Source organism: Pteronotus mesoamericanus, unplaced genomic scaffold, assembly GCF_021234165.1.
Source record: "Pteronotus mesoamericanus isolate MK-2021 breed Mesoamerican mustached bat unplaced genomic scaffold, CSHL_Meso_final contig_557, whole genome shotgun sequence".
Lineage (NCBI taxonomy): Eukaryota > Metazoa > Chordata > Mammalia > Chiroptera > Mormoopidae > Pteronotus > Pteronotus mesoamericanus.
The window spans coordinates 6,180,177-6,207,398 of record NW_026555200.1 but is presented as its reverse complement, the minus strand read 5'-3'; the positions used below and the strand labels follow the sequence as shown (position 1 = coordinate 6,207,398).

At 50.6% G+C, this 27,222-nt stretch overlaps 1 protein-coding gene across 1 annotated transcript; it reads left to right on the top strand.

Moving 5' to 3' along the window:
- Nucleotides 1-1,042: 1,042 nt before the first annotated feature.
- CA6 (carbonic anhydrase 6) lies at nt 1,043-26,276 on the top strand. Its single transcript, XM_054579655.1, has 9 exons — nt 1,043-1,142; nt 8,514-8,604; nt 10,678-10,857; nt 14,682-14,830; nt 15,512-15,604; nt 19,249-19,318; nt 22,435-22,592; nt 23,649-23,772; nt 25,825-26,276. The coding sequence occupies exons 1-9, from the start codon at nt 1,107-1,109 to the stop codon at nt 25,938-25,940; spliced, it is 1,017 nt and encodes a 338-aa protein (XP_054435630.1). The 5' UTR covers nt 1,043-1,106; the 3' UTR covers nt 25,941-26,276.
- Nucleotides 26,277-27,222: the final 946 nt, after the last annotated feature.

Genomic DNA, 27,222 nt, shown 5'->3' with positions numbered 1-27,222 from the left:
CAGCCAGGACTCAAGCATTTTTAAATAGAAAGAAATTCTGGCTTTAAAAACTTAAAAAAAAAAAAAAGAGCTCAGAGAAGTGCGTGGGATTTGTGTATTTTCCTGGTAGATAGGCTGCTGTCCACCTTGTTTCTCTGTAGTCCCCTTCATTCCTGGTATCTTTCTTTTTTGAAAATTTTTATTTATTGGTTTTCGCGGGGGAGAGAAAGAGAGGTTGATTTGTTGTTCCACTTATTGTTGCATTGGTTGATTCTTATATGTGCCCTGCCTGACTGGGGACTGAACCTACAACCTTGGCATATCAGGACAATGCTACAACCAATGGAGCTACCTGGCCAGAGCCCCTGGTGTGCTTCTTGGCATAGCTCACTTGTTACTGTGTTTTTAGAAATCTAAACCTAATTATCAGCAACTCACGATTTAATTTACCTTGGTGGTTCCCTATGTTCTTGTGATAAGCTGAATAAATAAGCTTTCCCATGCTGCCCCAAAGACCACATCCTAATCTCCAGAACCTGGGAAGGGTTAGAAAGTGGCCTACGGAAAGGATCTTGAGATGGGGAAGTTATTCTGGATTATCTGGGTGGGTCCTTAATGTAATCACAAGGACCCTGACCAGAGGGAGGCAAGAAGACCGATGGATAAAGTAGAAGGTGTGATAAGCAAGAGGCTGCGTGACTGGAGGAATAGGTAGTGAGCCCAGGGGCGTAGGTGCCCCAGAGCTGAGGAAGACACGGGGACAGATTCTCCCCTAGAGCCCCCAGAAGGAACCAGCCCTGCCCACACCCGACTGCAGCCCCGTGAGACTGATTTTTAGATTTCTGATTTTCATGTCTGTAAGAAAACAGACTGTGTTGTTTTAAGCACTGAGTTTGTGGCAATTTATTACAGTGGCAACAGGGAATTAATACAGTCCTCCACTTGCATAACCAGGCAAGAGTTAGGGCTCAGTACAGATTTGGAATTTCTTATTGACCAAGGAAGGGTGGAGCTGAAAGACACACAACCTGCCCCACAGAAGTACACCAGGGGTGGAGTACGTAAGGAGGATATAAGCCAGGCTCTGGTCTACTGCAAGCAGCAGGGACAGCCAGCAGGAGATACAAATGCAGCTTGCAGTTCTGACAGCGGGCCGCCCTTTGGTGAGTTTGCACAGAGAAGGGTTGTGGGATGTTGACGGCAGGTGGAGCGGGACATATTTTTAGGGGTTTGGTTATTTTGCTAATACCTAAACTAATAGCAGAGAAGAGAATTTCCACCTGGGGTGTGAACTGGGTGTTTTTGATGCGGTTACTGGGAAAGGGGTAGGTGTGAAGGAGTCCCCTACGAGACTGGGGAATCGTCATTGCCAAGGAGGCTGGTGAGAGGAAGCGCGGCGTCCTTGCTGACGTGGGGCTGATACGGCTGAATAGTCTGCAAGTTATTTAATGTGACAATTCAGTTATGCTAATGCTTCACGTACATGGACAAAACTGAAAGTCAGAAAGGGTATAACAATTTTTTGAGTAGTCAGAAAGGATGTTTCTGGGTTTGTGTATGTACTTTGGTTTTATTTATTTATTTTAATTTTTAAAATTTAATTACACTTATTGGGGTAACATTGGTTAATAACATCATATAAATTCCAGGTGTCCAGTTCTACAACACAACATCTATACGCTGCATTGTGTGCTCACCGCCCAGAATCTGGCCTCCTTATGTCAAATATGCGCCCCCTTTAACCCCCCCCTCCCCCTCTGGTCACCATTATACTATTGTCTGTGTCTATGAGTGAGTGTGTTTTGTTAGTTTGTTGTTTTTAGTTTTATAGCCCACCGTAGGAGTTAAATCACATGGTTCTTGTCCTTTTCCATCTGATTTATTTTGTTTAGCATGATACTCTCAAGCTCCATCCATGTTGCTGCAAATGGCAATATTTCATCATACCTATGGCTGAGTAGTGTCCTGTTGCGTATATGGACCACTTTATCCAGTCATCCATTGAAGGGTGCTTAGGTTGTTTCCATGTCTTAGCTGCTGTGCCTAATGCTGCAATGAACACAGGGGTATATATGTGTTTCTTTACTAATAATTTTTTGGGGGTATATACTCAGAAAAGGGATTTCTGGGTCATATGGTAGCTCTATTCTTAATTTTTTGAGAAACCTTCATACTGTTTCCCTAGGGACTGTACCACTTTACAGCCCACTAGCAAAGTATGAGGGTTCCCTTTTCTCCACGTCCTCTTCAACCCTTGTAATTTCTTGTCTTCTTCTTTTTAATCCTCACCTGACAATATTCATGTTCATTTATTGACGATGGCGGGGGGAGCCAGAGTCCTGTGTGTTGTTCCACCCATCCATGCATTTACCGAATGTGGGTTCGATTCCTGGCCAGGCGCATACCTAGGCTGCGGGTTTGATCCTGGCTCAGGGTGCATATGGGAGGCAACTGATCAATGTTTCTTTCATACATGGATGTTTCTCTCCCACATCAATGTTCCTCTCTCTCCCCTCCCTCCCCCTTCCCTGAAATCAATGAACATGTCCTCAGGTGAGGATTAAAAAAAAATTGATCAAAGGGAAACATTATAATAATTACACCAAAGTAAAATTTGTCTTTTAAATGAGAAATTCCATGCTAAATGGCCTAGATTTAATGTTTCAGATGACATCTCTGAAGCCACAATCTTTTATTAAATGCTTTTACCCAATTTAACCTTTGTTATAATTAAGCATTTAATACCCTATTCTGAAAGAGTTACAATTTCCACTTCTCTTTCAATCACCTTACTCATGGATTTGCAACCTTCTTTTGTTTGTTTCAAGTAGAAGGGTTCCTTTAAATATTTCTTGTAATGCAGGTTTTGTGGTGGTAAATTCCCTCAGCTTTTGTTTGTCTGGAAAAGGCTTTACTTCTTCATATCTAAAGAATAACTTCACTGGATATATTATTCTTGACTAGTGATTTCTCTCTTTTAATATTTCTGAGTATTGGATCCATTCTCCCTTAGCTTGTATTCTGCTGAAAAGTCTGATGCTTCTCTAATGGGGTTTTCTTTATAGGACACAATCATTTTACCCTCCTTGCCTTGAGAATTCTTTCTTTGTCATTAACTTTTGACAGCTTTAATATAATGTGTCTTGAAGAAGGTTTTTTTGCATTGAGGTCATTAGTTGTTCTGTTAGCTTTATGGGTTTGAGGATCCAGCTCTTCCCACAGGCTTGGGAAGCTCTCATTGATTATTTGTTTGAAAAGACTTGTTCTTGTCTTCTCCTCTGGTAGACCCATTGTTCTTACATTGCTCTTTCTAATGAAGTCAGGGGGTTCTCATAGATGTCTTTCTAGATTTCTATCTTCAAGATCACGAATTTTTTCCTCCATCTAGTCTGCTCTATTTCCTAAGCTCTCTAATTCACTCTTCGTCTCATTTATTGAGCTCTTTAGTTCCAGAACTGCTGTTTGGCCCTTCTTCATTATCCTTGGTAAAGCACTCCTTTTGTTGGCTGATGTGACGCCTGAGCCCACTGAACTGCCTTTCTGAGTTCTCTTGTACCTTGCCGACTTTTTTCAGAAGAGTGACCTTGAACCCTCGGTCATTTAAGTCACAGTCTTTCACGCCTTTGAGTTTCCTTTCTGGGGATTTCAGTTTTCTTTCTGAGCTACCTTATTATGTTGGTTATTCATACTATTCCATGGATTATTATCTGCCTGGTCATTTGAGGGACTGATACCTTCCCTTTTAAGTACTGTTTTTGGCTTTTAACAATTTGGCAGGCTGATAAATAGAGGTAAGCAGAGGTCTTTCCTTTACTTTCCAGTAAGTGGTGGTATCGCACAGGTTTTTGTTGTCTCTCACTTGCCCTCCTGGGGCTTGGGAGGTCTCGGGGGGCACTATTGCCTTGGCTGTTGAAATTGCCCCACATTCCCCAGAGAGGCAGGCGTTCCCTGTAGGGCAGGAGCGCCTGGGTCTCAGGGCACCAACCCCGTGGGATGTGGGGGGCACGGGGCTCTGAGCCTGTGCATTCCTGCACTGTCCCCCTGCAACCAGAAGCTGCCAGTGGTGCTCAACTGGGGTGCCCCAGGTCCTTCTGTTGGGTTCTGTACAGTGGGTGGGAGGTGGGCTCCTGCATCTGTGACTTTGTTTATTCCACTGACGAGATGTGTACTGGCCACTCAGGCGAGAATGGTGTTTCCGCCCCTTTGCCACCTGCAGAGTGAGGGCTGTAACCCATAACCCAGCACCTGCACCCAGCACAGCGGCCGCACCTTGGAACTGCACCTCTGCCCCATCACTGTGCCCTGCCGTGATGTGTACTAGCCTCCGAGGCCACCGTGCTGCCTCTGGCCCTCCTGTCCCCTCCAGTCCCCTCTGAGCTGTTGTGTGAGGGAGCGCTGCAAGCTCACCCTCGCGGCTACCGGCTCTGCTAGTGCCAGGCTGCGCCTGTGGCTCCCCCTCTGTCCTTCCCCGTCCCCTTCCTCTGTGCACTCCCATACACCCACCTCCAGGTGGCTTCACGCATGGCTCTCCCAGACGAGTGTGTGTGCTGAGCAGGGAATTCTTTGTTGGACTGCAGTTGTCCAACTTGTTGTAACTTTGAGGGGGAGACCAGGAAGCCTTCTCACATCATCATGCTGCCGCCGCCACTCCCGTGCTTAGGTTTTGGCAAAGCCTCTGGGCTCTCGGTTCCAGCTCTACCCATCTTCTTGTGCACACAGTTCTACACAGTGTAGTCATCTGCCTTCTGGCCAGACAGGTAACAGTATAGCAAATCAGAAGCCAGGAGGTGGGGGAAGCAAACAGACAACTCCATGTGGCAACAGCGGGCAGCCTGTGTTAGCAATGCGAGCTATTAAAAATGAACGTGCACCTGCTGCCCTGCCCCGCCCCAGGCCCCTCCCATCTCCCTGTAACCCACCAGCTAAACGGTTAGCTAACTGCTGGCACGGCAGGGGCTTCTGGGCCGCGCTGCAGCACCAGACTCCCGTCTGCCTGGCCGGCCATGGGTGTTAGTAATCTGGATATCACCTAGGAACAGAGGCATACCCTGCTTCAATAACTGAGGAGGCCAGCTCATTTCCCCTGCCCACAATATCAGATGGAAGAAATGAAAAAACCACAGTTAGGGGGCATTTTATGTGGGGAGAACAGCCATCTATTTAGTTACAGGCCCTCTGGGTATCAATATATTACAAAGCAGGCTAATAATTAACTTTCATGTTGATGGCCCTTGGTCATTAAGAAACGTTTGATTACATTCAGCTTTATCTTTTTTTTAAGAAAGCAGGGAAGAGTGTGATATGTTTTAGAAGTTTTAATCTGAAATGGACAAAATGTCTTGCTGCTTATATAGAATTGAGCCTTTAACCATCTAGAAAACCCACGTGTCCAGAATGACTCATTCTTCCTGATTCCAGAGCTGAAACTCCTGCATAAAACAGAACATCCTGTCTGTTATTCTTTGTAGCCAAAATGTCCGTACACTTCTGCAGGCAGATTCATCTTTCTGTGCCAGTTCTGTATAAACCTGCGCACTGGCTCACCTGGGCGGAGGGTGTCTCCATGTTCACCTGGGATTATAACCCCTTCTGGCTCACCTGGACCGACATGGCTCCCTGCAGGCCTGGGCTGGTCACCCCCCCTGCTCACCTGGGCTGGCCACCCCCCCTGCTCACCTGGGCTGGCCACCCCCCCTGCTCACCTGGGCTGGCCACCCCCCCTGCTCACCTGGGCTGGCCACCCTCCCTGCTCACCTGCGTTAACCATGCTTCCCTGCTCAGCGGGGCTCTCAGTACTTCCCTATTTATCTTGGCTGATGGTGCTTCCCCGCTCACCTGGACTGAACACACCTCCCTGTTCTCATCTTTTTCTTTGCTTCAATGGACCTCTGCCACGGAGCTGTGGCACCACCAAGAAAGAACAAAAGCTCTTTTCTTGTTGGTGACATTATGTTGTGATGAAAATAGCATAGCTGTCAACCCATCTCACAGATGGTGCTTCAAACTGGGCCCTGGAAGAAAACAGGCGTTTAGTCTAAGACACCCCCGAGATGGGCTAGAGGTGTGGTTAGATGAAGGCAGAAGCAAGTCTAACGTGACACCCTAAAAACACAAGACATAAAACTCAAAATGAAACAACGGGCTTCACAAGTACAAGGAAAGTCATGTTCAAAGTTGATGGAAAGTTTTAGGGGTGAAGAAGACAGTGAGGAAGACAGGCAACAAAAGTGACCTGGCTTGACCCTGTGGGTTACGTCACAGGAGTAAGCTGCCCAGGGGTGGGGGGGGCGCCCTCTTTCTTTAGCCATGTTTCTTCACTGGAGACGGGTCTTATACTTTATGGGCCTGGCTGGTCTGATGGCTTAATTAACTTAATTGCTCACCCTAACCACCTATTATCAACAGCAGCCAGCTGCACAGGTTACCAGCCAGCTCAGACTCTTGCCTGAGCCAAGGTGCGGCGATCCCAGGGCGCAGCCTCAGGCCTGGCGCGTGAACGTGCTGCCGTAGGGCTCCATGGTGGGGCTGCCGAAAGGACAGACTGACAAAGGGACCCTTGCACTTGCTGTGAGGACTTGGTGGGACAATAAGACACCAGGGCTCCCCAGTCATCCCGGAGTGAGACAGCAAGGCAGCAGGACACTGTGGGGCGCGGGGGCAGGGGGCCACCGGTGGCGGGACACGTCCTCTCCTCCTGGCCCTGGCCCTGGCACGGGGGGCCCAGGTCCTGGAGCCCCTTTTCTCCGAGCTTCTCCCCAGTGTCTGTTCACGCCAGGGCCGCTCCTTCCACCGCTCTGCGCAGCTGGGCTGCGCGCTCGCTGACTCAGAGCTCCTTCTCTCTCCAGCCTCCCTCCTCGGTGGATCCGAACTCCCGGCCTCCCCCACGTCCTGATTTTGCAGGTCTAGCTCCCTAATTCTGACTCTGGATCCCCAGAAAAAAAATCAGTCGGCTCAGCTTGTGTTTTCCTGCCAGTTGGAAATCAGGGGTCCCTGGCCTGCCTGAAGGTCACTGCCCATCCTTGCTGTCCTCAGCAGAGGTGGGGGTTGCATGGGATCTACAAGGTGGCCCTTCAGCAGGGCTGGGCCCAGCAGGCAGGGTGTGACTCACTGGCAAAGCTGCAGAGCGGGTCTCTCATGACTGAAAGTGGGGGAAAGCGCTCCATGAGCTGGAGGGGGGGTCCTTCATTTTTGCCTCTAGCTCCCTCACTAACAGGCTGGGTGACAATGGTAAATCACGTCCTTTCTCCACAGAATGAGGGGCCTGAAGAGACGAAAATGCCATTTGCCATAGCCTCGCCACTGCCCTGAGTACGACACACAAATTTGTTGTTAATCCCCAGGAGGGAGGTACCTGAACAAGTCCTATTAGACATGGGAAAACTGAGGCACAGAGCAGTTGAGTATCTGGCCAAAAGTCAAACAGCTCGTAAGTGGCGGAGCAGGGATTTGAACACCATCCACCTGGCTTCGGAACCCTTGCCCTGCCCCATGCTGAGCTCACGGCCGTGTTATCATGCTAGCACCCCTCGGGCTCCAGGGGCAAGTCTGCCAGGACATAAATGAGACAGGGGCTCAGCTCTGTTCTCCAGAGAGGGCAGCCCGTTGCTCTGGCCAGGGCGGCAGGCACCCTACAGGGACGCTGCTGCCCTCTGCCTGTGCCCTCTCTGCAGGGCATCTAAAATGCTAGCCTGTCAGCGGACATCAACTCAAAAGCCTCTCCTTCAGCTAAATTCAAGGGCTGCGCGCCCACGCGGATGCAGGAAGGTTAGACAATCCACTAATGTGACATGTTCGATGGGTTGGGAGGTGACAGAGCTCATCACAGCTATTGGAACACGTGTGTTTCATGGGGAAACACAGGCGCGCACACCAGCTCGGTGGCCTGGATGCACACCTGGGACGCGGTTCCTGAGCCGGGGCCTTGGGGTCAGTCGCTGCGTTCAGGGCGAGGATGAGAACGCAGTGCCTGGCCCCAGAGAGGAGTCTCCCCACCACACCGACAGGGCAGGGGGTGGGGACAGGCGCTCCCCAGGGTGCCTGGCAGAGGCCTGCAGGGGTGGCTGCTGGGACAAACGGAAAATACCAGGTGGGATCTGGCAAGGGTTTTCAGGCCCTGCAATGCCCCCTGCCAGCCCCGGGGTGTGGCTCGTCAGGAGCACAGGTGCAGGCGCGCTCCTGCGCCAGGAGCGCCTCCCACCTGCTTCTCTGTGCCCTGAGCCTTTCTCCCTGGGTCTCCCTGTCCACAAAGGCTGCCCTGTGTGGCCCTTCCAGTGAGTTTTCATAAATCAGGACATGGCACAGCCAAACCCATGGGCTCATTGGACGCGGTAATGACGCCAAAGGTCAGGAGGAGGTCAGGCCCGTGCGCACCGCCTCGCCATGCGAAGAGTCAGTAGGGCGATTGTGGGGAGGTGTTATTGTTTCAGCGGGTGCAGTGGAGGGTGGATCAACCAGCCAGACCTGGTAAATTGTGGCTTACAGTTTGTTATTGAGCTTCTAAAAAAAGAGCGTCCCTGAATCGGTCCTGATTCCAGACCTGCAGCAGCACGATGACTCCGGTGATACTGATGTCCCTGGTCCTCATGGGAGCCCTGGCCCAGCACGGGACCGAGTGGACGTACTCAGGTAAGCCCCCACCCCAGGGCCTGCGGGGCCCCTTGTTACCCTCATGTGGAGAGGGGCATGCCCTCCTTCCGAGGACCAGAAGCGAGGCCGATCACATACAACCAACCATGTGCCGTCCCCAAGCTGGGCTCTGCCCATCGCCGGCTCCATGCCTCGGGCGCACAGAGGACACACTGAACCTAAACCTTGATTCAGGAAAAAAGGAGCTCGCTTGGCCCTGCCCAGATCCCTGGCCCACCTGCAGCTCTTCTGCTTTGAAGCCTCGTCAGCCCACGGGGCGGGCGTGGGAGCCTGCTCCTGGCTTCTGGCTGCAGGCACCGGCTTTCTTGGTCTGTGAGTGGAAAATAAAGCCGCCAGAAAGGGCTGCCTGCAGTCTTGCGGAGGGTGTGCGGGTGTGGGGACGCCTTCCTCTCAGCAGTTTCACACTGCGTGGTTTACACAGAACAACACGACACGTTGGGAACCCGGGGACCTTTAGGTGACCTCCAGCTGCCCTCCCTCGGTGGCCACACCCCTGCTGACCCTTGAATCTACACTTCACTGAAACCTGACTTTCAAATGTAAAATCAAAGCCCTTGGTGTTGAGCCCACATGTGAGCCAAAGACAGGACCCCCACGTCTGTGGGGTTCGGACGCGAAGCACCCCTTCCACATGGCAATGCAGAGTGCCTGCCTCCCTTTACCCCCATCTATTCTGAGCAAACCCTGCGTGGAGCCCACTCTCTGCACAGCTCCCTCCCCGCCCCCCCCCCCCCCCCAGTCACAGGGGGAAGCACATTCAGGGTGGGTGTGTGTCCTGCTAAGTCTAGGGTAACAGGGTTAGAGACATCTCAGGGGGGCTCAGGAAGCCCAGCTCCCGGGGCCGGACGGCCAGCGCTGGCCACACGCTCTGCTCTGGAGCAGAGTGACCCCACACGAGGCCACCGGCCCACTGGCGCTGGGACGAGGCCAAGGAAGAGAGAGGAGCCGACAGGGCAGGCCCTGTCCTCCCCAACTCAGCTGGCCTCTGGGACTGTGGGCCTTCTGGGAAGCCACCAAGGGCCTGGGACTTGGGGGCAGCTACTGCGAGTACCCTCAGGGAATATTTGACACCCACGCACACCCTCCACATTGGCAGGGCCTGGGCCAAGCCTTCTGATCTGGACTGTCTTCGGGAAATTTGGCCTGATCCTGGGGTCTGCCTCTAGGAACGAATTGTTTAAAAGCTGGTTTGTATATTAAATAGAAAAGAGCAGAACTGACTTTTCTATTGCAAAACCAAGCGTCCCTGAGAGGCCCCAAATACAAACGTCTTCCTTAAAACAAGCTGCACCCATACCATGTGGCTGTGCCCCAGCAGAGAGCAGAGCTTGCGTCCCAGTTGCAGGCGGGTGAGACCAGGCCCCACAGCTATTCGGAGGCCACCCCTCTCTCCACTATGGTTAGTGAGAAAGAGAAATTTCCTTACTTCGATGTGTTTTTTACACTAATCATTTGCTCATCTTTGAACACGGAGCTTCCTTGCTTGTCCTGAATCCGTAGGTGTAGGCACCCAGGTGGGAACCAACTGAAAGGGGCTGGAGGGAGGAAAGCAGGTGGCGGGTCCTGCCCTCCTGCCATCCCTGCCTTTGGTGGGGCGGGGGGCGTGACACTGTTAGGGTCTGGGAAGGGAACTGTGCCCCTGAAAGCAGCACAGTGGTGCTAAGCCCAAGGGGCGCTAGTGCATTTATCAGCTGAGTGACCCAAAGGGAAACTGAAGCTCTGTGGTCAAAACTTTGATCATTTTCAAAATGCTAAGTCATGCTCCCTGGGCAGGGGGTTGCAACAGCAACACTGGGTGCCTGTGCCCATGCTCGACACCAGGGTGCGTGCAGCTGATTTAGATGCTCCTCCCGCCTTCTTCTGAGGCCCTGCTTCTGCTTTCTAGAAGGCAGAACTCTGGCCTTGGCCTGGCCACTGCACTGCACTCCCTGCTCTGGGCAGGCACTGCTGTGAGTTGCAGGCTCTGGCTGGAGCCCTGAGGGAGGTGCCCCAGGGACGGCTCTGCCTGGCGTCACCTCGAGCTGTGACCCCCTTGGCTCTCTCCTGTCTCAGAGGGGGCACTGGATGAGGAGCACTGGCCCAGGGAGTACCCCGCCTGCGGGGGGAAGAGACAGTCGCCCATCAACCTGCAGAGGAAGAAGGTGCAGTACAACCCCTCCCTGAAAGCTCTGAACCTGACCGGCTACGAGGCCCAGGGGGGCGAGTTCCCCATGACCAACAATGGCCACACAGGTAAGGGCTGGGTGGGTGGTCAGCCCGGGGTCTGGAGCACAGCTGGGGCGCTAGAGGGCTGAGCAGCGCTAAGGCCCTGAAACGAGGAGGCTCTTCAGAAGCTGTGCAGCCTCTGTCCTCGGGCTCAGTCCCCTGCTGGCTCCTTCAGTCCCCATTAGCCTCTCCTGAGCTCATGCAGACCCAGCCAGAGTCAAATTCAGGCGACCGTGGCAAAACTGCGGAAGCCACAGGACCGACCCACCTGGGTGCTCTGCTGACCTGCGCCCCATCTGATCTATGTTTTCTCTATTGAGTCTGATTGGCTCAAAGCGCCCAACAGGTAGGCCCAGTGTTTCTCAGAGGTTTCAAGCCACTCTTGTCCTCTGTTCCCTCCTAGAAAGGGGGGAAGGTTGGGCAGGAAAAACAAGGTCTTTTGACAACCCCCACTTCAGAAGGCTGGGCGGGGCAACTGTCAAATCCGCGCTTTATGTTTGCAGAACATTGTGGACGCCAGAAGCCAGTCCCTTTGGGGTCCCCAGCCCAACCTCCAGCATATCAAACAGAATATACTCACAGCTCACATCACTCATATTTTTTCATGTATTTTGAAAGATTATTATAATTTAGCCTTTGAGATTATTTGGCTACTCTTTACAACTGGCTATATGTTTTCAGCCAGTTCCATGCACATTCAGGAATTCTCTTGAAGGAAAAAAAACTTAATCTACAGATTTTCAAATCTAATGACATTTTGATGAATACCAAGTTTAACAATAAAGTTGACATGATGTAAATAAACATTAATTTTGATTTTGCAGGGTTATTTTAGTATTTTGAAACCTAAGAGACATGTACTTATTTACCTATTTATATAATATATAATACACATTTTTAATAGACTTTTCTTTTTAAAGATTTTATTTATTTATTTTGAGAGAGAGGGGAAGGGAGAGAGAAAGAGAGGGAGAGAAACATCGATCAGTTGCCTCTCAAACATGCCTGACCAGAGACTGAACCTGCAACCCAGGCATGAGGCCTGACTGGGAATCAAACCAGTGACCTTTCGCTTCACAGGATGAAGCCCAACCCACTGATCCACACTGATCAGGACAATAGACTTTGTTTTTCAGAGCAGTGTTAGGTTCATAGCAAAATTGAGCTGAAAGTACAGCAATCTCTCAACTACTCCTTGCACGTGTGGCTTATCCCATTATGAACATGACTCACCAAAATGGTACCTTTTTCTTTTTTTTTAACCAAGGCTGAGCCTGCGTTGGCACCTCATAATCACCCAAAATTCCTAGTTTACCTTAGGGTTCACTCCTGGTGTTGCACATTCTCGGGCTGGACATGTATAATAACATGTGTTCATCACCATAATGTCATCGAGTACTTTCACTGCCCTGATTATTCTCTGCGCTCTGGCGATTCATCTCCCCTTCCACCCCCGCCCCGGGCAACCACTATCTTTCTACTGCCTCTATAGTTTGGCCTTTTCCAGAATGTCATAGAGTTGGAATCACATAGTATGTAGCTTTTCAGATGGGCTTCTTTCACTTAGCAATGTGCATTTAAGGTTCCTCTGTGCCTTTTCATGGCTTGATAGCTCATTTCTTTTGAGCGTTAAATAGTATTCCATTGCTTGGATGTTCCATAGTTCATTTATTCATCACCTTCCCAAGGACATCTTGGTTGCTTCCATGCTTTGGTGATTATGAATAAAGCTGCTATAAACATCCATGTATAGGATTTTGTGCGGACCTACGTTTTCAGCTCCTTTGGGTAAATATCAGGGAGTGTGACTGCTGGATCGTATGGTGAGGGTATGTTAGTTTTGTATGAAACTGTGAAACTGTCTTCTAAAGTGGCTGCACTGCGTTGCATTCCCTCCAGCACTGACTGAGGTTCCTGCTGCTCCACGTCCTCACCCACATTTGGGGTTGTCAGCGTTCTGGATTTTGCATAACAGGTGTGCAGTGGTCGCTCATTGATGTTTTAGTTTGTATTCCCCGGATGACATGTGCTGTGTGAAGCATCATTTCACATGCTTGTTTGCCATCTGTGTATCTGTTTTGGTGAGGTGTCTGGTAAGGTCTCTGGGCCATTTTCTAATTAGGTTGGTTGTTTTCTTATTGTTGAGTTGTTAAGAGCTCATTTTATATTCTAGATGACAGCTCTTTTTCAGATGCGTAGTTTGCAAATATTTTCTCCCAACTTGTGCTTGTCTTCTGATTTTTTTGATACAGGTCTTTGCAGAAGTGTTAAATTTTAGTGAAGTCCAACTTATCAATTATTTCTTTCATTAATTAATATATGATTAATGTTGTATTTAAAAAGTCATCACATACCTGTGGTCATCTATGTTTTCTCTGATGTTGTCTTCTACGAGCTGTATAGTTTTGCATTTTACCATTTAGGTCTGTAATCCACTTGGAGTTAATTTTGGTGAAGAGTCTAACGTCTGTGTCTAGAGTCATTCTTTTTCACGTGGACATCCACGGTTTGAACACCATTTGTTGGAGAAACTATCTATGCTCCACTCTGTTGCCTTTGCTCGTTAGCTCAGCAGACTGCATGTCCGTGGGTCTGTTTCTGGGCTCTCCCTTCGGTCCCACTGATGCATGTGTCCGTTCTTCGGACAGCTCCACACTGTCCTGAGCACGCAGCTTCATGGTAGGTCTTGGAGTCAGGGCATGCCAGTGCTCTGACTGTGCTCTTACTCAATATGGAGTTGGCTGTTCTGGGTCTTCTGTCGCTTCATGTGACTTCTAGAATCGGTTGGTTGATGTCCACAAAATTACTTGCTGGGGTTTGAAGTGGGACTTCACTGAGCCTATAGATCAGCTTGAGAAGGACTGACATCTTGACCATGTTGGATCTTCTTATCCAAGAACATGCGATATCCCTCTATTTAGTTCTTTGATTTCTTTTAGATTTTTGTAGTTTTCCTCACATAGCTCTGGTATGTATATTGTTAGATTTCTACCTAAATATTTAATTTTGAGGGTTGCTAATGTGAATAGTATTCTGTTTTTAATTTCAAATTATACTTTATATTTTTGTGTGCCCCACTTTTATTATATTAAATGGACATAAATTACACTTCAATAAAAATAAATTGAAAACACACCCAGATGTTGAGAAAAATTGCTACAAAAGTTGCTTACGCTTATTCTCAATTTCTCTATTTTGTTGTAGACTAGTACCAGTTGGTGGAGCAGTACTGATTAATATATGTATTTTTAATTCCCCCCAATACATATTCATAGACTCCAGGAAAGCTTACGGGCCCGAGGCACTGTAAGGAGACAAACAACACTGTTCTCTGGAGAGGTGCTTTCAGCCCCACTGTGAGTGGGGCTCTCCAAGGGAGGGACCTCGGCTCACTGACTGGTCTGGCCCAGCGCCTGGCTCAGCGCCAGACATGGCGCTTACTCTGAGGAGTAAAGGGAATCAGAATAACCCCAGAGGCCCCGTCTCCTACTCCTGCACCACAGACAAGGACCAAAGCGGCCGGGAGTGGAGAGTGAACCTCTGGTTTCCACACCCACTGGCTGTGGCATTTCGGGGCCTCTTCCTTCCCTCGGGCCAGCAAGCGAGACCTGCCACTTTGTGGTCCCGCCCTGACCTTCTGGGTCAGGGTGGGCAGGTGTGCACCCTGGGAGAGGCGCCTGCCGAGCCCAGCTGACTCAGGGCCTGGTCCCCAGCCCGCCCTGGGGGCCAGCCGCCCCGCCCACGGGTGACCCTGGAGCTCATGCCCCAGGAGCGGGCAAGTGGCCAGGGAGGCCGCCTAGCCAGCAGGCCCGAGCCACCCCGCCCACCGCACCCCTCGCCCTCTCTCACAGTGCAGATCAGCCTGCCGCCCACCATGCGCATGACGGCCTCCGACGGCACCGAGTACGTAGCCCAGCAGATGCACTTCCACTGGGGCGGCGCGTCCTCCGAGATCAGCGGCTCCGAGCACACCATCGACGGCATCAGATATGTGTCAGAGGTACCGTGAGGACCCCGGCCAGGTCCCGTTCCTTCAGGCCCCGTAGTCACTCTTCTTACTCAAACAGCCATGCAGACTTTGTGCAGAGGTGACGCCAGGACCACCAGAGGCCGAGCTGGTTTTCATTCACTCACAACTACTCACTGATCGCTGCTCTGTGCCAGGGTTCAGGCCAGGTCCCCGCTCTCACAGAAGTCACAGCGAGGCAGGAGTACACGCCCCCCACAGCGGGGCAAGCCCTCTTTCCTTGCAGCGGGATTTCTACGTGTTAGATCTTGCAGGTTCCCTCTCCTGCTCGGATCTGTCCTTAGGATGATCACAGGCCCCCAGTGGCCTCACTGGCCAAGGGACCCATGTCCACTCCACAGGGATCTCAGGAGAACCCAGGAGCCTCCTGATGATGGCTCTGTACTCTCCAGCTTGTCCACCTGGAGGGAGGTGGGGTCAGGGAAACACCCTTGAATTGCCATATTCCCAGACTCCATTCATGCTCTTTCCATTCCTGGAGAACTTTCTGGTCTTGACAGATCTCGTAGCCTAGACAAAGGGAGATGGAGGTCAGAGTGGTTTGTGTGGGGCAGCCTGAGGCCTCAATAGAGCATCCTTGTTCTCCTGCCTCGAAAACCTGATGCAGCGAGTCCACAGGAACTGCCCCTGACTTAGCCTCTCTTGCCCCGCCAGATTCACGTCGTGCACTACAATTCTAAGTACAGCAGCTACAACGTCGCCAAGAGTGCCCCGGATGGCCTGGCCGTGCTGGCAGCCCTGGTGGAGGTAGGCTGAGACCCCACACGCACGGGGAGCAGCGGACTGGCGCCCAAGTAGGGCGCCCGGCGTAGGCGAAGGGCCTGCCTTCCTGTCCCTTCTCATCTGCTTCTTAGCTCACGATCCCTGTTCATGCCGACTCGTTGGAAGGTTTACCTTTTTCTAGCCCACATTCCTTCTGTGTTCCCACACTTGGGGACCTTGGGCAAATTTACTTAAAAGAGCTGGATCACAGGAGGGTTGATGGACATCACCTGGCCTGAGGGTACGGGGAAGCCTACAACCCAGCGGGCAAAGCAACAGCTCTGCCTGTCTGCGGAAGTCTGGAGGGCGGGCCTGACAACCGGGGGCACCAAGTGGGCGCTGAATCCGACCCCCTCCCCCCAACAGGTGTTAAGTTGGATGAAATTATCACAAACAACCACATCAGTGTTCTAGAAAGGGACCAGAGGCAAGCAACAAATGCTGGCATTTACTTGTGCAAAATGGCCAGAGTCTGAGTGAGCACAATGGCAGCCTGTGGACCTCTTGCCTGGGGCTGTCGCCACCCCCTCAGCCCAACTCAGGCAGCGAGGCAGGCTGGGCAGGAAAACCGGCCTCCTCACCGCCCCGGGGAAGGGACTGACTGGGTTTGGGCTAGAAGCTGAAAACTCATGGTGGGGGACGCTGACAATAAAAGTAGCAAATGACAGACAGCAGAGGGAAAGCTCGTAGCTCTGAGAGTCTGAGGTTCAGCCTCAGCTGGGGTGCGCGGCACACGGCAGGCTGATCAGGAATGTATCCAAGGGGTTCTGGAGATGAGAGAGCCAGGGAGGAGCTGTAAGCACCCCGAGAGGTGGGGAGTCGAGGGTGAGGCCAATTGGAGAACTGGCTGGACCTGAACGCGCTTCCGAACCCTCGCCCGGATCCGTCCACAGAGGGTGCCGAGCTGAGGGGCGCGGGGCGCTGGAGCACAGTCTCCGCTCAGAGCACGGGCTAGCCCCAGAGTTCTGCAGGCCCTTGGTGGCACCAGGGGCCCAGCTGAAAAATAACACTGACGTGTAAGGACTGAGCAGAGGCAGAACCTCTGGGCTGCGCAACGAGGGAAGCGGAGGCTGGAGTGAAGCACGGGCTGGGCTGGCCAAAGAGCCCCAAGGACTGCTGGCCACAACCAGAAGCCGGGAGAGGCAAGGACGGGGCTCCCACGGAGCCTTCAGAGGGAGCCTGGCCAGGCCGGCACCATGACGTCAGGCTTCCGGCCTCCAGGATGTGAGAGAATAACTTCCTGTTGTTTTAAGAAAAATGAAAACTGAGTAGAGCAGATCTGTTAGCTACCACATGCTGCCGGGGAGTCATATCCTGAGGATGAGCCCGAGGCCAGTTACAAAACAAACAACACACAGAAAAAGCAGAATTCATGTTTGCCGCCATATATTATCTAGCAATGTCCAGTTTTCAACAAAAGAGTTGGGCATGGAAAAGAATAGGAAAATGTGATCCATGTTTAGGAGAAAAAAAAAAGCAGCCAATAGAAATTGACTCTGTGGACTCAGAGTGATTTAGCAGATAGTACTTTTTGTTTGTTTTATCCTTACCTGAGAAAATGCTTATCAATTTTTAGAGGGAGGGGAAGGGAGGGCAGGAAACATTGATGTGAGAAAGAAACAGTTGCCTTTCCTTTGCTCCCTGACCAACTGGGGACTGAACCTGCAACTTAGGCATGTGCCCTGACTGGAAGTCAAACCCATGACCTTGAGGTCTACAGGATGATGCTCCAACCAACTGAGCCACCGACCGGGGCTAGCAGACAATACTTTAAAACAACTGCTGTACCCTGGCTGGTATGGCTTGTGAACCAAAAGGTGGCTGGTTTGATTCCCAATCAGAGCATGTGCCTGGGTTGTGGGTCAGATTCCCAGTTAGGGGCATGTGAGAAGCAACTGACTGATGTTTCTCTCCCTCAATTTCTCCTAAAAATAAAGAAATAAAATCTAAAAAAAATTATTAAAAAATCCCCAACTGTCATAAATGTGTTCAAAGGCTTTAAAGAACTACTTTCAAAGAATTAAAGGAAAATATGATGACAATGATCCAAAAAGAGAAGTCTCAATAAAGAAGCAGAAACTATAAAAATGCACTAAATGGAAGTCTAGAGCTGAAAAGTATAATAAACAAGATGAAAAAAATCACAACATAGGCTCAAAACAGATTTGAGGCAGCAAAAGAAAGAATCAGTGCATTTGAAGGTAGGTCAAATGAGTTATCCCACTTGAAGAACAAAGGGGAAAAGATTGAAGAAAAACAGATATGGCCTTAGAGACTCACGGGGACAAGATCACACATCCCAACAAGGTTGCAATGAGAGTCCCAGGAGCAAAGGGAGAAAGTGGCAGAAAAAAATGAAGAAACAATGGCCCCAAATTCCCCTAATATGATAAAAAGCATCAATTTACCAGTCCAAGAAACTCAGCCAACCCCATGTGTGACAAATACACAGGCACATCACAGTCAAACTGCTGAAAGTGACAAGAGAAAAAGACTGTTATGTACATAGACCGACAGTACAATTAATGGCTGATTTCTCATTAGAAACCAGTTATCAGAAGGCAATGGAATGATCGTCAACCAGGAAGCTGATACCCCACTACACTGCCCTTCAAAAATGAGGCAAAATAAGGAGATTCCCAGCTGAAGAGAAAGGGAGGTAACTGCCAGTAGACCTGTCCTCCAAGAGGCATGACAGGCTATCTTCTGGCTGGAAGGCAGTGACGCTGGACAGCAGCTCAGGTCCACAGAGAGAAGCGAAGCGCGCCAGTTCCAGGGGATCAGTGGGTGGGTACACAGGGCGCCTACGCATGCCATTTTTTGTCTAAATACCCCCATAAGTCAGCGTGAATCAATAATACCGTTGTATTATTTGGGGGGGGGGGTGTGTGTGCGCACACGTGCGCATATGTAATTACAGATGACAAAAGGAGGGGAAGAAATACAGCTATTTGGGAGCTGCTGTATTTTACAATTAAATGTATTAACTACATTAGTATCATCCTAAGTTAAGTTGCATATTGTAATCACTATAGCAACCACTAAGAAAATGACGAGACGTGGCTAGACATTCACTAAAAGGTATTTGTTGAACACAAAAAGCGGCACAGAGGAACCAAATGAGGTCACACATTTAGAAAACAAATAGCAAATGGCAGCTATAAATCCTAACATCGGAGTTTATGCACAGCGGAAGGAGACTGGGTCAACCCCATGGACTGAAAAGAACCATTAAAAATAGACCTTTGTTTACCAAAGCAACTTTTCTGACTTTTGAAAAGTCAATACTCCAACACGAAATGAAGAGAGATCTGGCTGCAGGAGGGATGGGAGCAGTCAAGTCCTGACAGGGTCCCCGGGGATATTTTACCAGTGACCTTGGGCCACTCCCTGGGGATATCCCTAGTCATGAAGAAGTTGCCAAAAGGCATCAGAGCCTGTCTCCCTGGAAGAGACTGGAGGCCAGGCGGTCGGTGGCAAAGACCAGCCAGACCGTCCCCCAGCACGACCCGGGCTGCCTCCTGCCCGCCATCGCGGCTCTGCCCAGCCTGCCCACCGACAGACAGATGGAGCAGCGGGGGCGGGCCGGCCGCCCTTCCTGACTCAGGCTGTGCTCTGTTCCCCTGCAGGTCAAGGAGTATGCCGAAAACACCTACTACAGCAACTTCATTTCTCACCTGAAGAACATCAGGCATCCAGGTAAGGGAAGCCAGCAGCGGCTGCAGGACGGGGGAGGAATGGGCGCGAGGTGGGGCCAGGGACAGGGGGGTGGCGCTGCTGGGCAGGCGGGCAGATAAGTGCTGCCAGGGGCGTGCCGCCCTCCCTGGGCGAGGCCTCTTTGCTGAGCGGTTCCTGCTCTGGGCTCAGGCCTGAACGCCCCTGAGGAACCTGTTCATAAACTCTGCCCGTCGGTTCCCACGCTGGGACTTCCGGGTGGCGAGAGTCACCTTAAGCCACTCTCACCTCTGGCCCCCACCGGTATGATGATCCAGGTCCCTAGAGAGAGAGGTCCCCTCAGCTTCAAGCTGAGAAGAGACGCAACACTGAAGCCTGACGGCATCCCGCCTGGACACAGTTCTTGCCAGAGGCATCGCCTACGCCCCGGTCAGCCCTTGACCTGGAGCGATAACCATATCAGCGGTGAGGCCTTGGTTTTGGGCCTCTCACTTTGGCCACATGGCCCAGACTCCAGTTCCCTGGCTTCTTGTCCCCTCCCCCACTTCTCCTGACCTCCAGTCCACGGGCCTCCACATTCTCACGATGAGTCATGCCTCACGTCTCTCATCTCTCTTTACGTAGCTTAGCTTCCATGGGCCATCAGTCTGATGAGCCTGGGCCAAAGCCCTCGCCCCTCCATCCGCTCACAGGCTCGCCTGCCAAAGCCCAAGACCGGCTCCCAGCCTGTAGCCAGTGGCTGACGTGGCTGGACAGAAACACAGACATCTACCTGCTCTTATTTTTATTTGTAACTACAAATATGGACAGGTACTAACACTGCCTGAAAATCTTAAAATACAGCACTACTCTGGGCATTTGCTTTTCCCTTCTCTCCCAAAGCCCTACCCCATCCCACCCTGGCCTCAGCTTCTCCTTGAGGCAGGTGCCTGCCTTGCCTCCTCGTCAGGAGATTCATCTTCTTAGCCCGCCTGCCCCGACCAAACCCCAGGCCCCAACCTCTGCAACCGGGGACAGGCCCCTGACCTTGCCTGACACCGTCCTCCTGTGAGCAACTTTCATTCTCAGGGCCTGGTCTCCAGCCCCCCCCCCCACTCCCCCGCCCCGCATCTCACCACTGATTGCTTATCCTTCAGCAGGTCATTCCGCTCAAACACCTCTCACCTCAAAACACACGCAAACAAAAGTGTCTCTCGACCCCACCACTCCCCCCGGCCCCGGAACCATTTCTAGCTCCCCTTGAAAGAGCTGACAGTTCTGGTCCCTGTCTCCCCCACCCTCGGTGGCCCCACCACTCCACGGAGCCTTCCTGGTCTCCCCTGCGGTCAGATCGCCTGGCCAGTTTCCTTCCCTTCTCTCTGTCGACCTTAAACAATGATCCATTTACTCGGGCTCTTCTTCTTGCCCCGCCCCTGCCCCCAGCACAGCTCTTTTTCGGGCTCCGCTCTGATGCTGGGGGGGCCCCACCCTATGTTTCCTCGTGACCTCAGTCAGTCCTATGGCCTGAATTGCCACCTCTGAGCTATGGACTCCAAAAATCAGTATCTGGTCCCCCACGCAGCGATGGCATCAGGCGGGCCGGGGGAGGCCAGGGGGACCCATCTGGCTGATTTGCTGACCGTGAACAAAGCCAGCAGGAAAACCCACCGGCCTGTAGGATAATGATGACATTACCTGGAATCCATGGACCTCAAATAATCTGTTTCTACTAGTTGACCCTGATCCATTGCCTCCTCCAATTCAATAACTCCTGCTTCTGATCCCTACTACCCACAACCCTGGCCTCTTTCTGAGCTCTGCTTCCTTTATCCAATGCTTATTTGGTATTGCCATATAGACCTAAATAAAGCTTGACTTAGCCAAAACATAATTCTGAATCCCCATCTCTTTCCAGGCTTGTTTCTAAATGACTTTCTCACTTCAGCAAAGAGCGTCCTCCATCCCATTGTCCGAGCCCCAGATCCTGAAATCATTCTTGATTTTCCTCTTTCCATGACTCCAACGTCCAAATCAAGAGCTGTGCCTATTGTTTTTACCTCTCTGCTTACAGTTCTTTTGGGTATATACCCAGAAGTGGAGTGGCTGGGTCATTCGGTAATTCTAAGTTTAATTTTTTTAAGGAACTGCCCTGTTGCCATAGCAACTGCGCTGTGGCTCTGGAATTCTTGACTCACTTAAATAAATTAGCTTTACGAAGCTAAATCTATGCAACAGAGCCCTTCAGAAGGTTGTATCTCGAATCTTTCCAATAACAATAGATCAGAAATCTTTTGCTTACTCATAGGATTTGCACTACTATACTTCCCAGCTTTGGTTTAACAAGCCTATTTATGTCTGTATCAAAACTGTATCTTCTTTGCTCTTAAGAAATGCAAAAGTGTTCGGAGAAAGTGAAGCAAAATTCAACTCAACTTCCTGTTCCTTTGCTAGCCTCACGCTGAGCTCAGACTGCCATGAACAACAGGGAACTTTCCAGATGCAGCGATGGCGGGGGCGGGGAGAGCTGCAGACACCTGTGGCCCCCCTCTCCCATCCCCTGCCTGTGCCCAGGCTCAGCTCCCAATGCGCGTGGCAGGAGCAGCTTAGGACCAGAGGCCTGAGCCTGGACCCCGGCTTGGTTCTCATTCCGCCTTTCTAATCTCTATCCCCCCACTTTTCAAGGAGTCCAAACCAAGGAATTTTGGTCCTTCAAGGACACCTACCCAGAAGCCTCTGGGAGTCATAATCAATTTCGTTCATTTATCCTAAGATGTACCCTTGGCCTAACAATGACAACAATGATGACGATGACCAATACTTTGCTGAGTGCTGGTTCCACGCCAGCACTTTATAAAACACACCCCTCCCCCCCCCCCCCCCGTTACCCTCACAGCAGCCCTGCTGACCCTCCCGTCGTCGCAGGTGAGGATGGAGCCCTGGAGGATTGGGCGCCTGGCCAGGGCCACTCAGCCAGGAGGCAGTGGCTGAGCAGGTCCCTCCCCAGAGTCTTCACTCTTCCCCTTCCAGGGAGCAGGAAGCTGGGGCAATGTGTCCCAGCCAGCAGCGACTATGTTCTTCCACTTCCAAAAGATTTGGGGGTGCTCTCCCCAAGGGGCAGCTGCAGTCCCTAACACTTCTTAACCTGATGTCCCTTCTGTTAGGACAAAGCACAGTTCTGAGCGGCCTTGACATTCAGGACATGCTTCCTGAAAACCTCTACCACTACTACAGCTACCAGGGCTCACTCACCACTCCTCCCTGTACTGAGAACGTGCAGTGGTTCCTGTTGGCAGACACCGTCCGCCTCTCCAGGGCACAGGTAATGCATCGCTCCCCCAAAGCCTCCCCTTTCACTGTCCTGTTAACGGGAGTGCTCGCCACATCCCGCCTAACGCCAACACCTGGGCCCCCAGGGTGCCTTCCGTGGGCAGGGCTGCTGCGCCGCACCTGTGCTGCCGTGGGGATCTCACTAGCGCCGCACAGCACATCGAATGGCTTTAATAGCGTCTTAGATACAGTTCAAGAAAGAATTAGTACACTGGAAGACAGAGCTGAGAAAATTGTCTAAAATGCAGCACAAAAAGAAAAAGTGATGAAAATATGAAAAAGAAGTAAAAAAAGGGAATATAGTGTAGAGATCTAACAAATATTTGGTTGAAATTCTAGTAGAAGAAACATAGCATAGAAAAAAGGTATGATTTGAGAAATACTGGCTGACAAATCTTCCGAGGAGTTGAAAGACACCAAATCATATATTCAGTAAACCCAAGGAGTCAGTGTAAATTTTAAAAAACACATTAAACATATCACAGTGAAACCACAAAAAAAAAAGTTTATAAAACAGCCAGAAAGAAAAAAAAACAGGCTATTTTTAATGATATCATCTTTATCATTAAAAGATAATCTGTTTTTTCTCTGTTGCTGTGTTGAGTCAACTGAGAATTGATTCAACACAGCAACAGTGAACATCAGAAGGCAGTGAAATCATATTTTTAAAGCACCAAGAGAAATGAGTAGTGGATCTAGAATTATACATGCAGCAAAAATGCCTTTCAAGGATGTAGACAAAATACAGATATTTTGAGAAAACTAAAAATTGAGTTTGCTACTTGGTAGGTCTGTTTACTTCTTTCTCTCCTTTCTACTGTTGACCAAATACTCATAGAAAAAGATTAAAAGAGATTTTTTTGGAAGAAGAAATGGATGAATATCCCATGCCTGACGTATCTTACCGAAGAACCTCCTCTGGTCTTGAGATCTCCCAGCTGCTTTATCCAAGTTACATAACGCCAAGATCTAGGTCAATTTCTAACAGAACTCTTTCAAATCACCAAGTGTCTCTTCCTCTCCATCATTCACATCTTGTTGCCTACAGATTAGGAAGCTTGAGAACTCCTTATTGGACTACCAGAACAAGGTAATCCGCAACGACTACCGCAGGACCCAGCCCCTGAACAACAGAGTGGTGGAAGCCAACTTCATGTATCACCGTAACCCTCGTAAGATCAACTCATTCATTTTTTGCAATTTGTTGACTCCTGTTTTCTTCCTTCTCTGGTGGACCTCTCTCTTCTGGCAGCAGAAAGGGAAGGAGGGTCATGTCAGCAGTAGGAGGCCACACGGACCGATCTGTACAGGGCTCAGCAAAGGGGATGGCTCACGCTCCCAGTCCAGGCCGCGATGCTAGTGAGTGGGACAGAGGAGGCAACGAGGAGGGATGACCGTGTGATTTACTACCTCCCTGGTCCTGGCCAAAGACAGGAGGAGAAGCAAGAGGTCAGCAATGTCCAGAAATTCCCATATGAGTGTAGGCTCAAGTTTACCTTATTTAACCCAACTCAAATGATTTCCCACACACCTTTATCTTGGTCTGTAGCCCAAGCTCATCTCAACTCCTCCTATGCATTCCTTCAAGGTAGGGCTAACCAGACCATGTACTGTGAACCACGCTTTCTTGGGGATCAAGCCCTGACAGCAGGGCGCCGGATGTAGGTATAGGTGGTCCCATGTCCCCTGGAATCGCTCGCCACTGGGATAGGCTCCAACTGTGGTCTTGGCTCACCTGATGTCTGTGGTTGTAAGGATAGAAATATTCTCCCATCTTTTTTTTTGTCTGCTTCTGTGTCTTTACAATCTGTTCCTATTTACCATTCCTGACACCTTTACATCCTCTAACACAATGGAATTGGTCTCCAATCAGTGTGTCCCCACCTTCATATGTCTCTTTCGAGATTTAAAAATCTCCATACATACTCCCCCTCCCCCAGTAAAGGCCCACTGTGCTTTTCTCCCCATTCCCGTCCTGGTTCCTTTATTGTTTTCCCTCTGCATCAGTTTGCTCCTCCGGTGCAATACTAAGAAAAATACGATGCCAGCTATAATTATAATTTCACCATATTGGTGATGACCAGAGGGAAAGGGGGGGAGGCGGAAAAGAGTAAAGGGGGATAAATGGGGATGGAAGGGGACTGACTTGGGGTCGTGAACACACAACACAATATACAGATGGTGTGTTATAGAACTGTACCCCTGAAACCTAGACAATTTTATTAACCAACATCACCCCAATAAATTCAACTTAGAAATTTCCCCATATCGTACAATATACGATATTAACAGTAACGATTTCTTTTTCTAAAGCACGGCAGCTTCCTAAGCAGTCCCGTTGCCAGCAGACTAGCCAGAGGGACTTGGCCTTGACCTGCCTTCTTGTTCTAGTCTGGCTATGCTCCCTGCTTTCCCAGAGGAAATGCACAGATTGCACGGTGTCCCATATGCCACACCTCACGTGCTTTTTCTGCTTGGCGATAGCGGGTGTGGGCATCTCTCCAATTCACTCTCACAAAGGAGCTCAGATGTTCCAGATCCTGGTACCCCTTAGACCACAGTGCTCTGTGCGGCTGTTTGCCCATAGGTCCACTGTGGGCCTTCCGAGTGTTACTGTTTGGGATTGTTACTGTTACTCCCAGGAGACAGCAAGAGGGCTCCTTCCCCCACCCCAACCAAAGGATCAGAATGACCCTTTGCTGATAAGAGAAGAGAGCGCTTGGCATCACCCCCTCCACCTGCCTGCCCTCAGGCCCAGGCTTCTAGGTTCCAGGTGAGCCTGTTGAGTGACTCACATGAGAGCTCACCGTTCCATATCTCAGGTCTGTAACACGACCAACCCGTCAGCAAGGCATGACCTGAGGAGCCAAGGTCAGTTACAAAGTCGAGACAAGGGTCAAATACAGACCTCCTGCAATTTATTTATTAGAAAATACCCATGTATTCTAAGGTAAGGAAGGGCCACTGAGCTTCACGTGAGAAACTGAGGTGCAAGAGTAGACCCCCTGCGACATGTCACCCCTGGATTTTGGGCGCTTGTGAGCCCAAATGCAGACACAGTGAGGATGCGCGGAAGCCAGTTGGATGGAAGCACGGGCTTGCAGAGGAGTCAAAGACATGTCCTTGAACTCACGCGTAGGGGTGGATGCCTGGCTGTCCCATGTTCTCTCATCATGGGGACCTCCCAAGTTGTGACCTCTTTCTATGAACTCTTCTTTTCATAGAACATTTTCTAGGCTCCGAGCTCCAGTTTTACCTACGCAAGATCGAGAGTAACCTCGAATACTTGAGGAGATACATCGAACAGAAGAGGGCAAAGAGAAAAAGCAAGTATGACTGAGCGGGCAGCGGGAGCTGGTGCAGGGAGCGGGGCCCGCCCCTGAGCCCACGCCCTGCCCTGGCTCCGAGGACTGTTTCCTGGATCGTACCACTCCCCCGGAGGCACCTGCTGAATTTCTGATTAAAACAGCGGAAATCATCATCCACGAAAGGAAGTGATATGATTAAAATGTAAGAGAAGGGATTTAGTTAGACACCACTCATGGAAATGGACTGGAATACACATTTAAAGGGTTAACTATCCTCCTGTGAAATCATGCATGTTGATCTTTCTAAATTATCAGCCAGCCCAGACTTCCCTGTAGCATTTAGAGGTAATAAATAACTTTAGAAATAGGCCATTTGAAAATTTCTCTTTTTCTTCCTTTGTAACATTTCAAATATCCCTACCCCAGGGGCCTCGGGGGACGGGACAGAGATCAAGCTGGGAGGGATTGCCAGGACGAAGAGTAAGGAAAAGGAAGGCGCCCCGGCCAGCTGGCTCAGCTGTTGGAGTGTCACCCTGTCCTTCTCAACACTGTTAGCCCCGCCCAGGGCACATGCCTACGTCGTGGGTTCAGTCCCCAGTCAGGGCACCTACGGGAGGCAACTGATGGATGTTTCTGTCTCTTCCTTCCCCTCTCTCTAAAATCAGTACACATGTCCTTGGGTGAGGGTCACAAAGTAAAAAGGAAAGAGACTTGTACTTGGGAACCGGTCGGTGGGGAGGTTGCAGCAGCGATCACGCGGCCAGGCCCCGGGAGTCAGAGGGGAGAGCGAGGAGCAGCTCCTGCAGAGGCGGGGCCGGGCAGGGTCGTGCTCCGTGGTGGGAGGTGGAGCGCGCCGGCTGGCCTCGTCCTCACGCACTAGACCCAGGTGCAGGCGCGGGTTCTGCCACTTGCTACTCTGTCCCTGTCCGGGGCCCTGAGGGCGCAGGGGCCTTGGGCCTGCTCCCAGGCTCCTGCTGGAGACCCCTGGAGATAGATTAAAGGAGGTGAGTCCCCCTGCTGGGAAGGACAAAGAGCACAGGTACTCAGGAGGGGTCCAAGAAAATGGCTGTCCAGCCTGTAACCCTGGAGGGTTAAACAAAGTTCTATTAAAATGTTAGAACTTTTTAGTAAATGTTAGCCCATTGTGCTTGCTCATTACAACCCTCTGAAATAACACGGAGTTGTAAGTTTTGTGAATGTCTCACCATAGAGAATTGGTTTGGAGGTGCGGCTGGCATGAATGAGAGTGTGGGTGTATACAGAGAGGTCTGGAAGGTTCCACACCAAGGATTAACACGATCATTTTCCAAGGGG

Bases quoted from the DNA above. Each gene is read 5' to 3' on its own strand.
- CA6 (XM_054579655.1), top strand. From the start codon at position 1,107: ATGCAGCTTGCAGTTCTGACAGCGGGCCGCCCTTTG. The intron at 1,143-8,513 runs GTGAGTTTGCAC...TCCTGATTCCAG, and splicing joins TGACAGCGGGCCGCCCTTTG to ACCTGCAGCAGCACGATGAC. The intron at 19,319-22,434 runs GTAAGGGAAGCC...CCCTTCTGTTAG, and splicing joins GAAGAACATCAGGCATCCAG to GACAAAGCACAGTTCTGAGC.